The sequence below is a fragment of the Tetrao urogallus genome (assembly GCF_951394365.1).
Source record: "Tetrao urogallus genome assembly, chromosome: 3".
In the NCBI taxonomy this organism is placed as follows: Eukaryota; Metazoa; Chordata; class Aves; order Galliformes; family Phasianidae; genus Tetrao; species Tetrao urogallus.
The window spans coordinates 84,659,068-84,671,590 of record NC_136815.1 but is presented as its reverse complement, the minus strand read 5'-3'; the positions used below and the strand labels follow the sequence as shown (position 1 = coordinate 84,671,590).

General features: G+C 42.3%; 1 protein-coding gene across 1 annotated transcript; it reads left to right on the top strand.

Moving 5' to 3' along the window:
• Nucleotides 1–371: 371 nt before the first annotated feature.
• STMND1 (stathmin domain containing 1) lies at nt 372–9,200 on the top strand (the record flags this gene model as incomplete). Its single annotated transcript, XM_079533850.1, is given in 6 exon segments — nt 372–455; nt 1,262–1,442; nt 3,596–3,750; nt 8,303–8,383; nt 8,385–8,429; nt 8,928–9,200. Coding segments are annotated over 6 exon segments (819 nt in total).
• Between the last annotated feature and the right edge of the window lie 3,323 nt (nt 9,201–12,523).

The window sequence follows — 12,523 nt, the reverse complement described above, 5'->3', positions numbered from 1 at the left end:
TATCTGATAGTATGTCATTCCTAAAGAAAAAAAAAAAGATAAGAAGCTGGAGACACTCAAATGTCTTCAGTTCAGTTCCCTCAGGAGGTTCAGTGACCCCCTCAGTGACCAGCAGATCAACATCTCCAGCTAGCTGAGAAGAAGCACATTCCCTCTCAGCTTCAGATGAGGGAGCCTGGTGAAAGACAATGAGGTCTGCACGCCAGGACACAACATGAAAGCCTTCTGTGGTGCTATTTATTGTAGCAACAGGCGCGGGCAACAGTTTGATGCCATGGTGATCATGAATAACCAAACTCCCAGTGATGAGATGAGGGCATTTCCACTGCTTGGACTTGCAACAGGGAGAAGCAGATGGTCCCCATTTCATCATGGGCTGCAATACATCTAAAAGGGTTGCTGCAGCACAGCTGTCTTCTGAGGAGCTACAGAACAACCATGAAGCCAGAATCCAGGTAGCGATTTCTTCCTAACAGTCTCTGTACAGAGTATGTTATGAGATGTCTTAGCACGGGAGTGTACAAGGATATATGCATAGAGAGAAGCAGTTCTGCTGTATCTCAGAGCCTGCCAGGGAGCTCTTTATGAACAGTGTTATCTCTTAGCTTCATATGAGTCTTAAGCCAGAGGGGAATGAGACTCACCATTTGGCCACATGCATGACCTGATTTTACAGCAGCTGAAAATTTGCCTCTCACAGTCTGCATCATTTTGCAGCACTTCAGCAGGGTACATATTGCCTCAAAAAATTATTTTGAGGCAGAGAGCTTGTATATATCCAAATATTACGTGAAACATGTGCATTTTGTGAGGTTTGCACAATTGAACTGGCTGAACCCCAACTCAGTCACAAGAATATATCCAGTCTCTACTCCTGCACTGTTTGCAAATGCAAAGCTCTCACTTAGAGAGTTTAAAACCTTACCTTATTTTAAAAACTCTTGGAGTTGAAATTTCTAACCAATGTCCAACGTACAGATAGCACTTAGAAGTACTAAACCAATACAGCAGTACAGGCAATGGGATTATGGACATATTCAAGATTAAGGTCATTCTTTGCTTTCTGAAATTATATGAGACCTTTCATCACCATGAACATCAATCAATCCGTGACAAAGCACAGATAACTATCAGGAATGTCACTATATTCCACTTTACTCTGAACGTGTCAAGCCTACAGGACTATTCTAGAGACTGTTTCTCCTTACACATTCAGGAGTCCTCAAGGACTTCTCTCATTCCTTTCTTCATTTTCTTGCAGACTACAAGTGACAGTGCTGACAAAACATGGGCTGCCACCTCACACGAAGGGGCAGCTTGGACAGGGGACACTTCAGAGAATGGAAGCAAACTTGAAGTTGAAGCCAGCGAGGGAGGCTTTCATGAGAAATCAACAGAAAGATTTACACTGTCTGAAAAAAGAAGCAACGCACAAAGCGCAGGTGAACAGTAGTTTAAGGTCATATCAGCTCCAGGGATAGAGACCTAGAAATGAACCATCTTGAGCCTATTGCCAGCCCTCTTCAATTCACAGTAAAGTCACTGCTGTGACACCACAAGGACCGAGCTCTTCACACTGGTTTGAAGCCTTGCAATAGTAGTGGGAAGTATTTCCTAACCACTTGTTATGTTCTGCAGCATGACTCAGCTCTCGCTACCAGAACAGGCAGAAGGGTATATACTTTTCTTGGCAGACTCTGGGAACAGACCAGGAGAACATACTCAGCCTTGTTGTCTCCAGAGGTAGCACTCGCTAACAGGGATTATGGCACGGCACACTGGGAACACACATTGCCCACAGTAGTGCTCTCAGCCTGATGCTATCAAGTCATGCTTTCCTTCTTTTTTCTTCCCCCCCCCCCCCCCTAAACAGAACAGCAAACACAATTCTCTTAGCAGACAGTGAGTAAATGCCACGCCATTACTTAAGACTGCAGCAAAAAGTTTCAGGGCAAGTTATCATATAAAGAAAACAACAGAATTTCCCAAAGTTATCACAGCATGACGCAGAGATCTGCTAAGAACTTTTTCTAAATTTCTTAAGTGCAAGGGAATGTCTAAGTTGAAACTCTCGTGTATTCTTAGGATACTGATGTAAGAGATGTTGATGGAAAAGTAGTACTGTCTTCGGTGAATAACGAAGTTTTGTAGTTTACTTTTCAAGTGCTGTGAACAGCTTATATTTCACAAAACACTGAACAGAAAATCTAAAGTGGCTATTTACTCTTTCTTATATAGAAGGGCTCCAATAACATATTCCAAATTGAACACAAAAGGAGTAATTACTGATGTTTGCTATTCATTAAAGAAGACTTAACTCCCAACGCCACAGAAGGATGTGATGAAAGGATTTCATTTCAGATTGAACAAAACGATTTGCTTGCTCTGAAATTAAGTGTTTCATTTAAGTTCATTAAGCTGAGTTCCTTTCCTTTGTCCTTGCTAAAAAGACAACTTCACAGGAAATTTCTAAACAGAATTTTTGAAATCACCCTTCAAGCTTCTGTTTCAAGAAACAAAAAAGAGATAGTGTAGCTTCTTTTTTTCTCCTGAATGAATGCATTAGTGAAACTCATACAAATGGACATTGCTAATCAATATTGTCCATTTATCATGCTTTTTTATTATTATTATTATTATTATTATTATTTGCCAAAGGATGTTTTAGCACAAACAGCCTTCTGGTATTTACATGCACTGGCAGACATCTGAGCCTTGGTGCCTTTTGGGTGACTGATTCAGTTATTTTAGGAGAGAGAGGGAGTCAACTTATACAAGATGGTAGATGTTTTGTATTTGTGTTTTACAACCAGAAATTAAAGAAAAGCCAACACTGCCATAGCCACTTTGCTTACAAAGATGGGCAGATATCAAGTAACTGTGATTTTGACTTGATCCAAGTATTCTTCATACAAAAGCTCTATTTTCTGCCAGTAGGGACTGGGCAGATGGGATAACTGTCAGCTGAGGGTTGAAATACCTGATAGGTCTTGGCAAACTCGTTGCTTAATCATGTCTAATAAGTGGAAACTAAACAGCCCCTCAGAAGGGTTATCAAAATAATTTGGAATTATTCTTAACTGTTGTTTATAAGTACACGATTAAGTGTTGGAATGCATGTGATAATGCTTAAATGCACTGTTGCAACAAAAATCATAAGCCATGAAAGCATATGAAAATTTGCATTCATCTAACAGAAGAGCACAGTGATTTTTACAAGACAGCCAGTGTAAGATGGGATAATACAAGCCTATTAATGGGTCCTCTCTAACCAGCTCACACAATGCTTAAGAACGTGAACTGTAAACAGCTGTCCATAGCCTCTCTTTGGGAACGTATTGTCTTCACAAACCTTCAGCACCTGCTTCCATGCATTTGGCCCTTTGGGTATAACTGCCATACTGGGAAACTGAACTCCAGTTTTCCAGACATTAGAAAGCTTACTGCAGCATTTAAGTCATAAAGAGATCCTCAAGCAGGCCTTCTCTACAACATGTTCTCGGAATGCAATCTCTTCAATTAAAAGCTCACCTTGAAGATGGCGTTCAAACAAAACTTCATGATTTAAGTGCTTTGATGTTTTCATCTTTTCAAGATGCACTGCTCACCAGTGGGTTCATCAGCAAATCACGGCCCTTACAAGAAACAGCGAGACAAAAATCATCAGACATTCTTGAGGAGTTGAGGATGCAGGGAATAATCGGGAGCCAAAGTACTGCTGCCAGGACTGAAGAAGCACACGAAAACAAGGTGAGCATCATTACACTACACAAGATCTCTGCTATGGAGTTCTGACTCTTTTGTGAGCTCCATGAGAGTCGATTTCTCTACACACACAGCATCCAGACAAACCTTCTCTACAATTTTAGAGGCAAGATGTTGAACATAAAACTGTATAATGAGGATGCTAATAAAACAAGCTAGCAGTAGTATTCATTCAGTTGTTTACAGCTTCCAGGCTTGTTTCAAATGGGTATAGAAGAGAAAGGGGTGGTATTAAGAGACTAGTTCTTTGAACAACTCACTGGAGAGTACATGCCATAAACTTGTTTCTCAAGTCCACAAAACTATGAGAAACATCACTAATAATTACTAATAATTACATTTGCATTTGATCTCAGACTGAAAAACCATTAGAAAATGTTGTGAGCTTTTTTGTCTAGTTATGTTGTTGCTTTGATTTTTTAAAAATAATTTTATAGAACAAGTATTGGATTAAGAAACAAGTGTCCATTTTCTTTTCATTCTGAATAATAACCTGAGACTTATTTTGGCTTCTGAACTCAAGCTCGTTCTTTGTTGTTAAGCATTGTGCTAAGGATCAGTTGCTTTTTACAGCTAGGGCTTCAAGTACAGATGGTGGGAGGGAGAAAACCCATAAGGAGATTGTAATAAGTTTAACACCATTTGTGGCTGCATCCAAAGCACAGTCCTTGGACTGACTGGACACAGACAATTCAAGCTCAGACCAAGGATGATTCTGAGTAGCTTTGAAGTTTGAGGCATTTACTCATCTCTAACCTTGACCACTTACATCAAGGTAACGTGGAAACTTTCATAAAAGGCACTGAACAAGTCTCACGTAACGGTCTGGCTAGTGGTGCAGCACAATACACTTCCTACTGTGAGTATTTTGGAAATAGGGACTGAAAAATATCTGAGTGCAGCTCCTCCGTAGCCTTTATTTACTTCGCTCAGACATTTATTTTTTATTTTTTGGAGTATCTGAGAGGAATATTCCCTCTGTGGCTAGATTTAGTTAACATCCTGCAGGCAGGTTTTTGTATTTTTCCCCTTTGTAAAACAGGTGAGCATCTGTTCTTTTTTTCCCTCCTGTATTAAAAAGCTCTCTGCTATTAAATGGCACATACTCTTTTACTGACAGAAGCTCAGTTTGAGCAACTTCTCCTTAGGGAATTTCTCTATACCACCTCCTTACAGAAGCAGAGTCCTATGATGTTGGTGCTTTTTCCCCCTCAACAGTATTAAAAAATGAATTAATGTATATATATCAATACAGCTTTTAAAAAAGCGAGCCTTGAACTTTTCACCAAAAAAAGCCAGATTTTCCAAGTGATATTTCACATTTGAGCTGGGCCCACTGCTGGGCAACCTACAACTGAAAACATAAATCTGCCACTAGCTGCTAGCTCTCCCTTAGTAGCCATCGAAAAATTGGCCTGTGCTGCCTCCTGTAAGAATAATTTATTACGTTAGAGCTAAATTATCAATGAACAGAGGGTCTAAATGCACTGAATACAGACAGTAGAAAAGGGTTATTACCCTAACACATTCCAAATTACAACATGTGGTGCTGGATTGTGAGCACACGGGTAAATCACACCTGAAATTTTGGAATTGACCACACGTAAGGACAAATGGCTTTGTAGTGAATTTCAGTCCAGCAATAGGTGTGACAAAGAAAAGAGTTTTCATAGTGCTAAGCTTTTCATAGCACTATGAAAGACTAGTATAACCAGGTTTGGGGTTATTTTTACAGTAATATTGGAGACTGAGATATCCTTGTGGGAGCTCTCCTTTCCTGTGTGTAATTCTACTCCATGTAAGTATCTGCATCTCTTAAGGTTTGTAGCATTACTTGTCCTCTCAGGATTTCCTACCATTGCCAAAACTCTGAAACCACTGCACTAGAAGCCTTCAGTCTTTTGACTTGTCCTTCACTTTATCCTGAACCAAATGAATTCTGAGCAGTAAAGGCTAAGAGGCTTGTTTCTAAGCATCACTGCTCTAAGGGGTGAGTACTTCTGAGAGCAATGTTTTGGGGGGCTAGTCTAACAGAGCCAGGAAGAGCTGCTCACACAACAAGATAAACTACCCTCTGTAACTTTAACAGTGACTGCTGCCAAAAATTTCAGCAGAGCCAGGACTTCCACCTAAACGGCAGATACCAAAATTTCTTTGTGTGATTGTGTTTTGGCATTTAGGCTTTTTTGTTTCCTGTTTTTTTAAGTAACGACTATTTTTCTTCCAGCACTTGAAAATATTTTAGCTGAAGTCCAATGTGACAGATTTTCATGCTCACCACTGCCGAGTTACATTAAGCTTTTCTTTAGTTCATTAGTGGCTAGTTGTAGCATATCATCAATCAAGTACCTTTTTTCCAAGTCTACCTTTAGAAACATTCTCATGTGTGTGAGCTAGAGGGTAACCAGAAGGATCCAAATATATTGTCTCAAATGGAACTGCCTATGGGAATTTGATCTACTTGTGAGTTCCCATTTATAGAAAATATGCATAGGTAATTATTTTAGCTTTTCCATTGCAGTTAGCTTTCACTATGGGTTCCCAGGGTTTTGAAGAAGCTGACTGAGGTGGTTGCCAAGCCACTCTCCATCATATTTGAAAAGTCTTGGCTGTCAGGTGAGGTCCCAGGTGACTGGAAGAAGGGTCACATCACTCCCAGTTATAAGAAAAGGAGCAAGGAGGACAAAGTGCAAGATTTTGCACTTGGGAGGAACCCCAGGAACACAGACTGGGAGGAGCAACCCTTGAGAGCAGCCCTGCAGAGAAGGACCTGGGGATCCTGGTGGATGAAAAACAATGTGCACCAACAGTGAGCAGCTCAGAAAGCAAATGGTATCCTGGTCTCCATCAGAAGAGGGGTGGCCAGCAGGGACAGGGAGGTAATTGTCCCCCTCTACTCTGCTCTTGTGAAGCACCATCTGCAGTACTGTGTCCAGGTCTAGGGCCTCCAATACAAGAAAGAGAGGGATCTGTTGGAGAGGGCCCAGAGGAGAGCCACAAAGATGATCAAGGGGCTGGAGCACCTCCCCTCTGGAAACAGGTTGAGGGAGCTGGGCTTGTTCAGCCTGGAGAAAAGAAGGCTGCAGGATGACCTCATTGCAGCCTTCCAGTACCTAAAGGGAGCCTACAAACAGGAGGGGAATCAATTATTTGAGAGGGTATATAACTGCAGGACAAGGGGAAGTGGTTTTAAGTTGAAGGAGGGAAGATTTAGGTTGGATATCAGCGGAAAGTTCTTTGCCAAGAGAGTGGTGAGGTGCTGGAACAGCTGCCCAGAGAGGTTGTGGATGCCCCGTCCCTGGAGGTGTTCAAGGCCAGGTTGGATGGGGCCCTGGGCAGCCTGGTCTGGTATTGAACGGGGAGGTTGGCGGCCCTACCACAGGCAGGGGTGTTGGAGCTTGATGATCCTTGAGGTCCCTTCCAACCCAAATCATTCTGTGATTCTGTGAGTCCTTGAACCTATGAGGACTCCTGATCCCTCACAGCTGTTTAATTCAAAGAAAATTATTTTCTCAGCTTACAGGATCACTTAACTGCCTGGAAAGCAACATTGTTGCTGAGCACTCCACTCAGCATAGACACATAGGGAAGAATTCAATTTGCCTCTTCCAATGTAACCCACAGTTTATCTTCGGTGAGGAAGGACAATCTCAGCATGCAATACATTCCCACATTAGGGTTCTGTTAGAAAGTCCTTTGTCATTAGAAAGAAGTGTTGTTTGTTTTTTGGGTTTTTTTTTCCCTTTTGGAAAAAAAAACAATTGTTTCATTTTTACAATGATTGAACATTGTGCAGATTTCTTGTATGTCACCTGCATTCAGAACATCCCCTCTGAATACTGGTTTTCTTCCTACTGATTCATGCTCCACCTTCATCTCACTAAATGAGTCACCCTCTATACTATTTGCAGCACTTAACACTTCTGGCAGCGAGGTCTGACTTACAGAATTATTTAAGGCTGCAAAAGTATGGCAAGCAGATATCCCAGGAGATTTATAAACAGGACAGTGTGTATTTCAGCAACCAGAGGTCCCTGGTTTGACTTCAACACCGTTAAAGCTGCTTATAGTAGACTTCATCCTCCTGGCTGCTCAGATAATCACTGCATCTTTCCAGGAATAGAGATCTAGGACTGGGCTGCTCATTTGCATGCAGCAGAGGCCAGCAGTAATGTGATTATGAAGCTTTAACAAAACCATCCTTAAATTTCTTCAGCAGTAGTAAAGTAGCTTCCTTTTCTTTACTGAATTCCCACATCAACTGGGTACACAGCAACATTAGAAGCTTCACAGCAACATTAAAAGCTACTCATCACTTACCAGAAAATGGGAACTCTCATTGCAACAGCACTCCTGAGCAAGTGAACACTCAAGTTATTACCGCATTGCTATTTACAGGCTTCCTTTAGTACCTGAGTCTATCACTTCTATGCATGGAAAGAAAAAGAAGAAAAAAAAAAAAAAGCAGAAGGCAAGCAGCAAAATGTCAATCCAACATCAAAATAGACTCTGCTGAAATATTTTAATGTCTCTACAGAGAGATGCCCTGGAAAAGATGCTGAAGAAACCACCAGCTAGGCCGGAAAAAATGTGGTTTGGAAACAAGGAAGTGAATGATTTTTACAGCAAAGGACATGAAGACTGCTGAAGAAAAAAAAAAAAAAAAAAAAAAAAAAAAAAAGAGGTCATCTGATTCTGTTGTGTATTCTTCTACACATATTCTTCTATCTATATTTGCTTTACCACATGAAATCCTCTGCTTTTTTACAAACTGACCTAAAGCAGAGAGTTTGTGTGCAGGCTGCTACCAAAATGCATTCAATGGCAGCAAGTGGATCCTGTATTCCTCTCATAGATTTTGAAAGGCCAAGTTAACAGTTTAAATTTGCTGAAAGCCTGAAAGATTATCCTAAAAATATGCAGAGGAGGGAAGCTTCTAAAGCAGTTTTTCCTGCAATTAAAAAAAAAAAAAAAAAAAAAAAAAAAAAAAGCATATTCTATGCAGACAAGAGTAAATCGGCTAAGTTCAGTGCTAAACTGGAGTGATGTTGTGATTGCATTTGGGTACAAAGATAGAAAGAAATGCTGCACATGATCAATGAATCTTCTACCTACTTCCATCCCTCTTTACACAGCACTGGGGTTTTTCTGTTTTGTTTTAGATTAGGGAAAAGGAACTAAACAGGAGACCACAACACATTGCATTTTATCCAGCAACAGCCCGCCAAACTACAGGTAAACAGACTGAGAAGGACTGCCCAAGTTTTCAAAGTCAAGAAAGCACAGATGCCCCTCAGTCATCACCTTTACATGGTGAGGTAAGTGTACTGCTGCAGGAAATAACTGCAGAAGAAACCACAAATTATTACACTGAGGACTTTACCATTGAGTCTGATATAACTTACAACTGTATCAATGAAACAATCTGGATTTAAGCCACCCTGCAAAGAAGGAACCTCTCTGCTCCCCGCTGCTTTTTATCTCGGGGCTTAAGAAGATGATTTATCCTGAGCTGTGGTTACCTATTTCACCTTGGAAAACTCTAATTTCACATTTTTACACACTAGTTGAAGGAAACAAAACAAATAAAGAAAAGGAAGAGGCAAATTAGTGACCTGCCAGTCTCTTAGTTGGATTACATACGTATGAACACGGTTCTATTACACTTAACTCTAGAGCAGAGAACAGGAGTTTGGAAAGGCACTAAAAGGAGGAGTGTGCAAGGAAGAAAAAAAGCCTGAAGAGCTACAAGATTTGGGGTAGTAAAACACAGTGGAGACCTAAACCTAAGAACAAAGAGTTTTAACTTACTGTGCAGGCAGAGATGTGAAAGCTTCAGACATTAAGGCAACAACAGGCCACAGGAACATCTGTGAATACAGAGCAAGGAGTAATACTGAAACTGCAGTGGAGAAAACAACTAATTGGCTGAGATATAAAAGCACAGGTGAGGACAGGAAGAATGTGATCAGTCTCCATGGGAAGGATAGGACTGTTTCCATAACAGAGCTATAAATTTGCAATCTTCCATTCCCTACCTCTTACACATATCCAGCTTTTCCAAAATCAGTGTAACAGCAATGGTTGCATTTGTGCTTCACCTCTTACCAGCCCTACCATCCCCACCATCCCCTTCTGGTTCATCTCTAAATATGCCTAATCCTTACTTCCATACCACACTCACTCCCACCTCCTATGCTGGCTTTTTTAATTCTTTACCTCCAGCTCCTGATGAAGCATTCTTCCTTTCTGCCTTCCAAGCCAAGGAAATTCAGTTGCAGTACAGAACCATTGCTCTCTTCACCAGGCACTACAGAAAAGAGAAAAACTTAGCCTTTATTTGTACAGCCTTATTGTGGTTCTCCCCATTACTCCCAGGAAACTAAATAAACTAATAAACAATGCTTGTGCTGAAACATTAAAGGTAGAAACAAGATCTCATCTCATTACTCGGGCAGCTGGGATCCCACCTGAGCAGCTGAGTGAGTAAGCTCATCAGGAAGAGACCAATGCTTCAGGTTTGGCCATGTTGTTGGTTTTTAAGAAAAAGATGGGACACAGCAGCAAACAGAAAAGCAATACTGACAATTACCCTGCGTTGCCTGGAAAGAACTGTAAAAATACTGAAGAGTAACAAACTTAGGAAAAATAAGAACTTTGGTCAGTTGGCTTGAAGGTATCCAACAGTCTGACAGGCAGGGGAAGCAGGAGATTGAGGATGTGTTTTCAGCATACAGTTAACCAATGTTGTTCACTGAATTTTCTCTCAGATACTTTAAGTTAAGGAATAGAACGAAAACACGTGTCTGTGTGCGCATACATCCACACAGACTGTTGTACTGAGCTGATGAGCCTCCTTTTAAAGGAAGGTAAGGACACTGAAGCACCAGTAGTTGCCCAAAGCCTTCCTGTGGTTTCAGAAGGATGGGACAAACAGTTCTCTGTCCCCACCCGACATCCTTTCTTCCACTATTTCCAGATAAGGATTTTAGCTCCCTGCAGCACAAAAGGCCTCGTGACACACAGAGAGAAGCACAGCAGCAGGCAAGGTGCCTTTCTGCACCATGACCACCTGTGGGCTCCTACCTGGCTCAGCTGTGTCAGACACACTGCTCTCCCACACCAACCACACAGCAAGGATGGCCTGAGAAAAGCAACAGTAAACAGAATCACAGAATCACAGAATTGCTCAGGTTGGAAAAGACCTTAAAGATCATCGAGTCTAACCACAACCTAACCATACTAACTAACAGCTCTCTGCTAAGTCATGTCCTGAGCAGGGACATGATGTACATCTGTTTGTAAATAGTAGCATATATTAGCAATATGTGTAAGTGCATTGCATACACACATCTTCATGATGCAATTATTTGCCATCTGACACCAAGTTAAGAATACAACTGCTTTCTGACTGACATATTGCTAGGAATGCAACATCTCACCACTCAGTCAATCCCTGAGTAGCAGCCAGGCTCTGTCTAATTCTCCACAGCTTTATAGCCTTATGGTGTGACATCATGTGGAATAAGCCCTTGCACAATTCAGTCCATCTTTCCTAGCTCTGCCCAGCTCTGCTGCCCCTCCATAATGATGGCTCTTCCTCATGTAGTAGCACAGCCCCAGGCTCTGTAGCCTGCTGTAGGAGCCTGCTAAGGAAGAGGGCTGGACTCAATGATCTCTGGAGGTTCCTCATAGTTCTATGATTCTGTGAAATAAATGCTCCCGAATTCAGAACAAATTACAAGCTGATTTTAAATATTAGATGATATAGAATCACAGAATCACAGAATCACAGAATCACCCGGGTTGGAAGGGACCTCAAGGATCATGTAGTTCCAACCCCCCTGCCTAGCAGGGCCACCAAACATACACATTTAGATCAGGTTGCCCAGGACCCCGTCCAACCTGGCCTTGAACACGTCCAAGGACGGGGCATCCACAACCTCCCTGGGCAGCCCGTTCCAGGGCCTAACCACTCTCCTCGTAAAGAACTTCCCCCTAACATCCAACCTAAATCTTCCCTCCTTCAACTTGGATCCATTTCCCCTAGTCCTGCTATTGTCAGCCCTTATGAAGAGTTTACTCCCCTCCTGGGTGTAGGTTCCCTTCAGGTATTGATAGGCTGCAATGAGGTCGCCCCGCAGCCTTCTCTTCTCCAGGCTGAACAAGCCCAACTCCCTCAGCCTGTCCTCATAGGGGAGGTGCTCCAGCCCCCTGATCATCTTAGTCGCCCTCCTCTGGACCCTTTCCAAAATCTCCATGTCTTTCTTGTACTGAGGGCTCCACACCTGGACAGGAGAGCTTCTGAAGGTGTCGCTTTACAACAGAGTTCAAATCTCTCTGTCGGTAACATTTGCTTTGCTAACAAGAAAAGCAGTTAAAGCTTGCCTTACTGAGTTGTGTATTTACCCAAAAACTAATCTAACTCCTATTGAAAGGCATCCATGTCTTCCCATTGCCTTCAGCGGATGCTGGACTCGCTCCTTAATGCACAGCAGCAAAGCAGGGAGAACAGAGCTACGTCTCAAGCAAAGGAGCTGCCCGCTGTTCTGCCTGCACCCAGAGGAACGGGATGTTGTGCCTGCTCCAGCGAATACACCAACGCTGGCACGACCTGACAACGGCAGGGCTCTCGGCGGGCGCAGACACAAGTGAGGAGCACCGTGCCTGCTTTTAAATCACCACGCCGCTCCCTCGGGCCCTGTCGCAGCCACAGAGAGCAGAGCTCACCGCTTCCCCTCCGCTCCCCGTGAGCAGC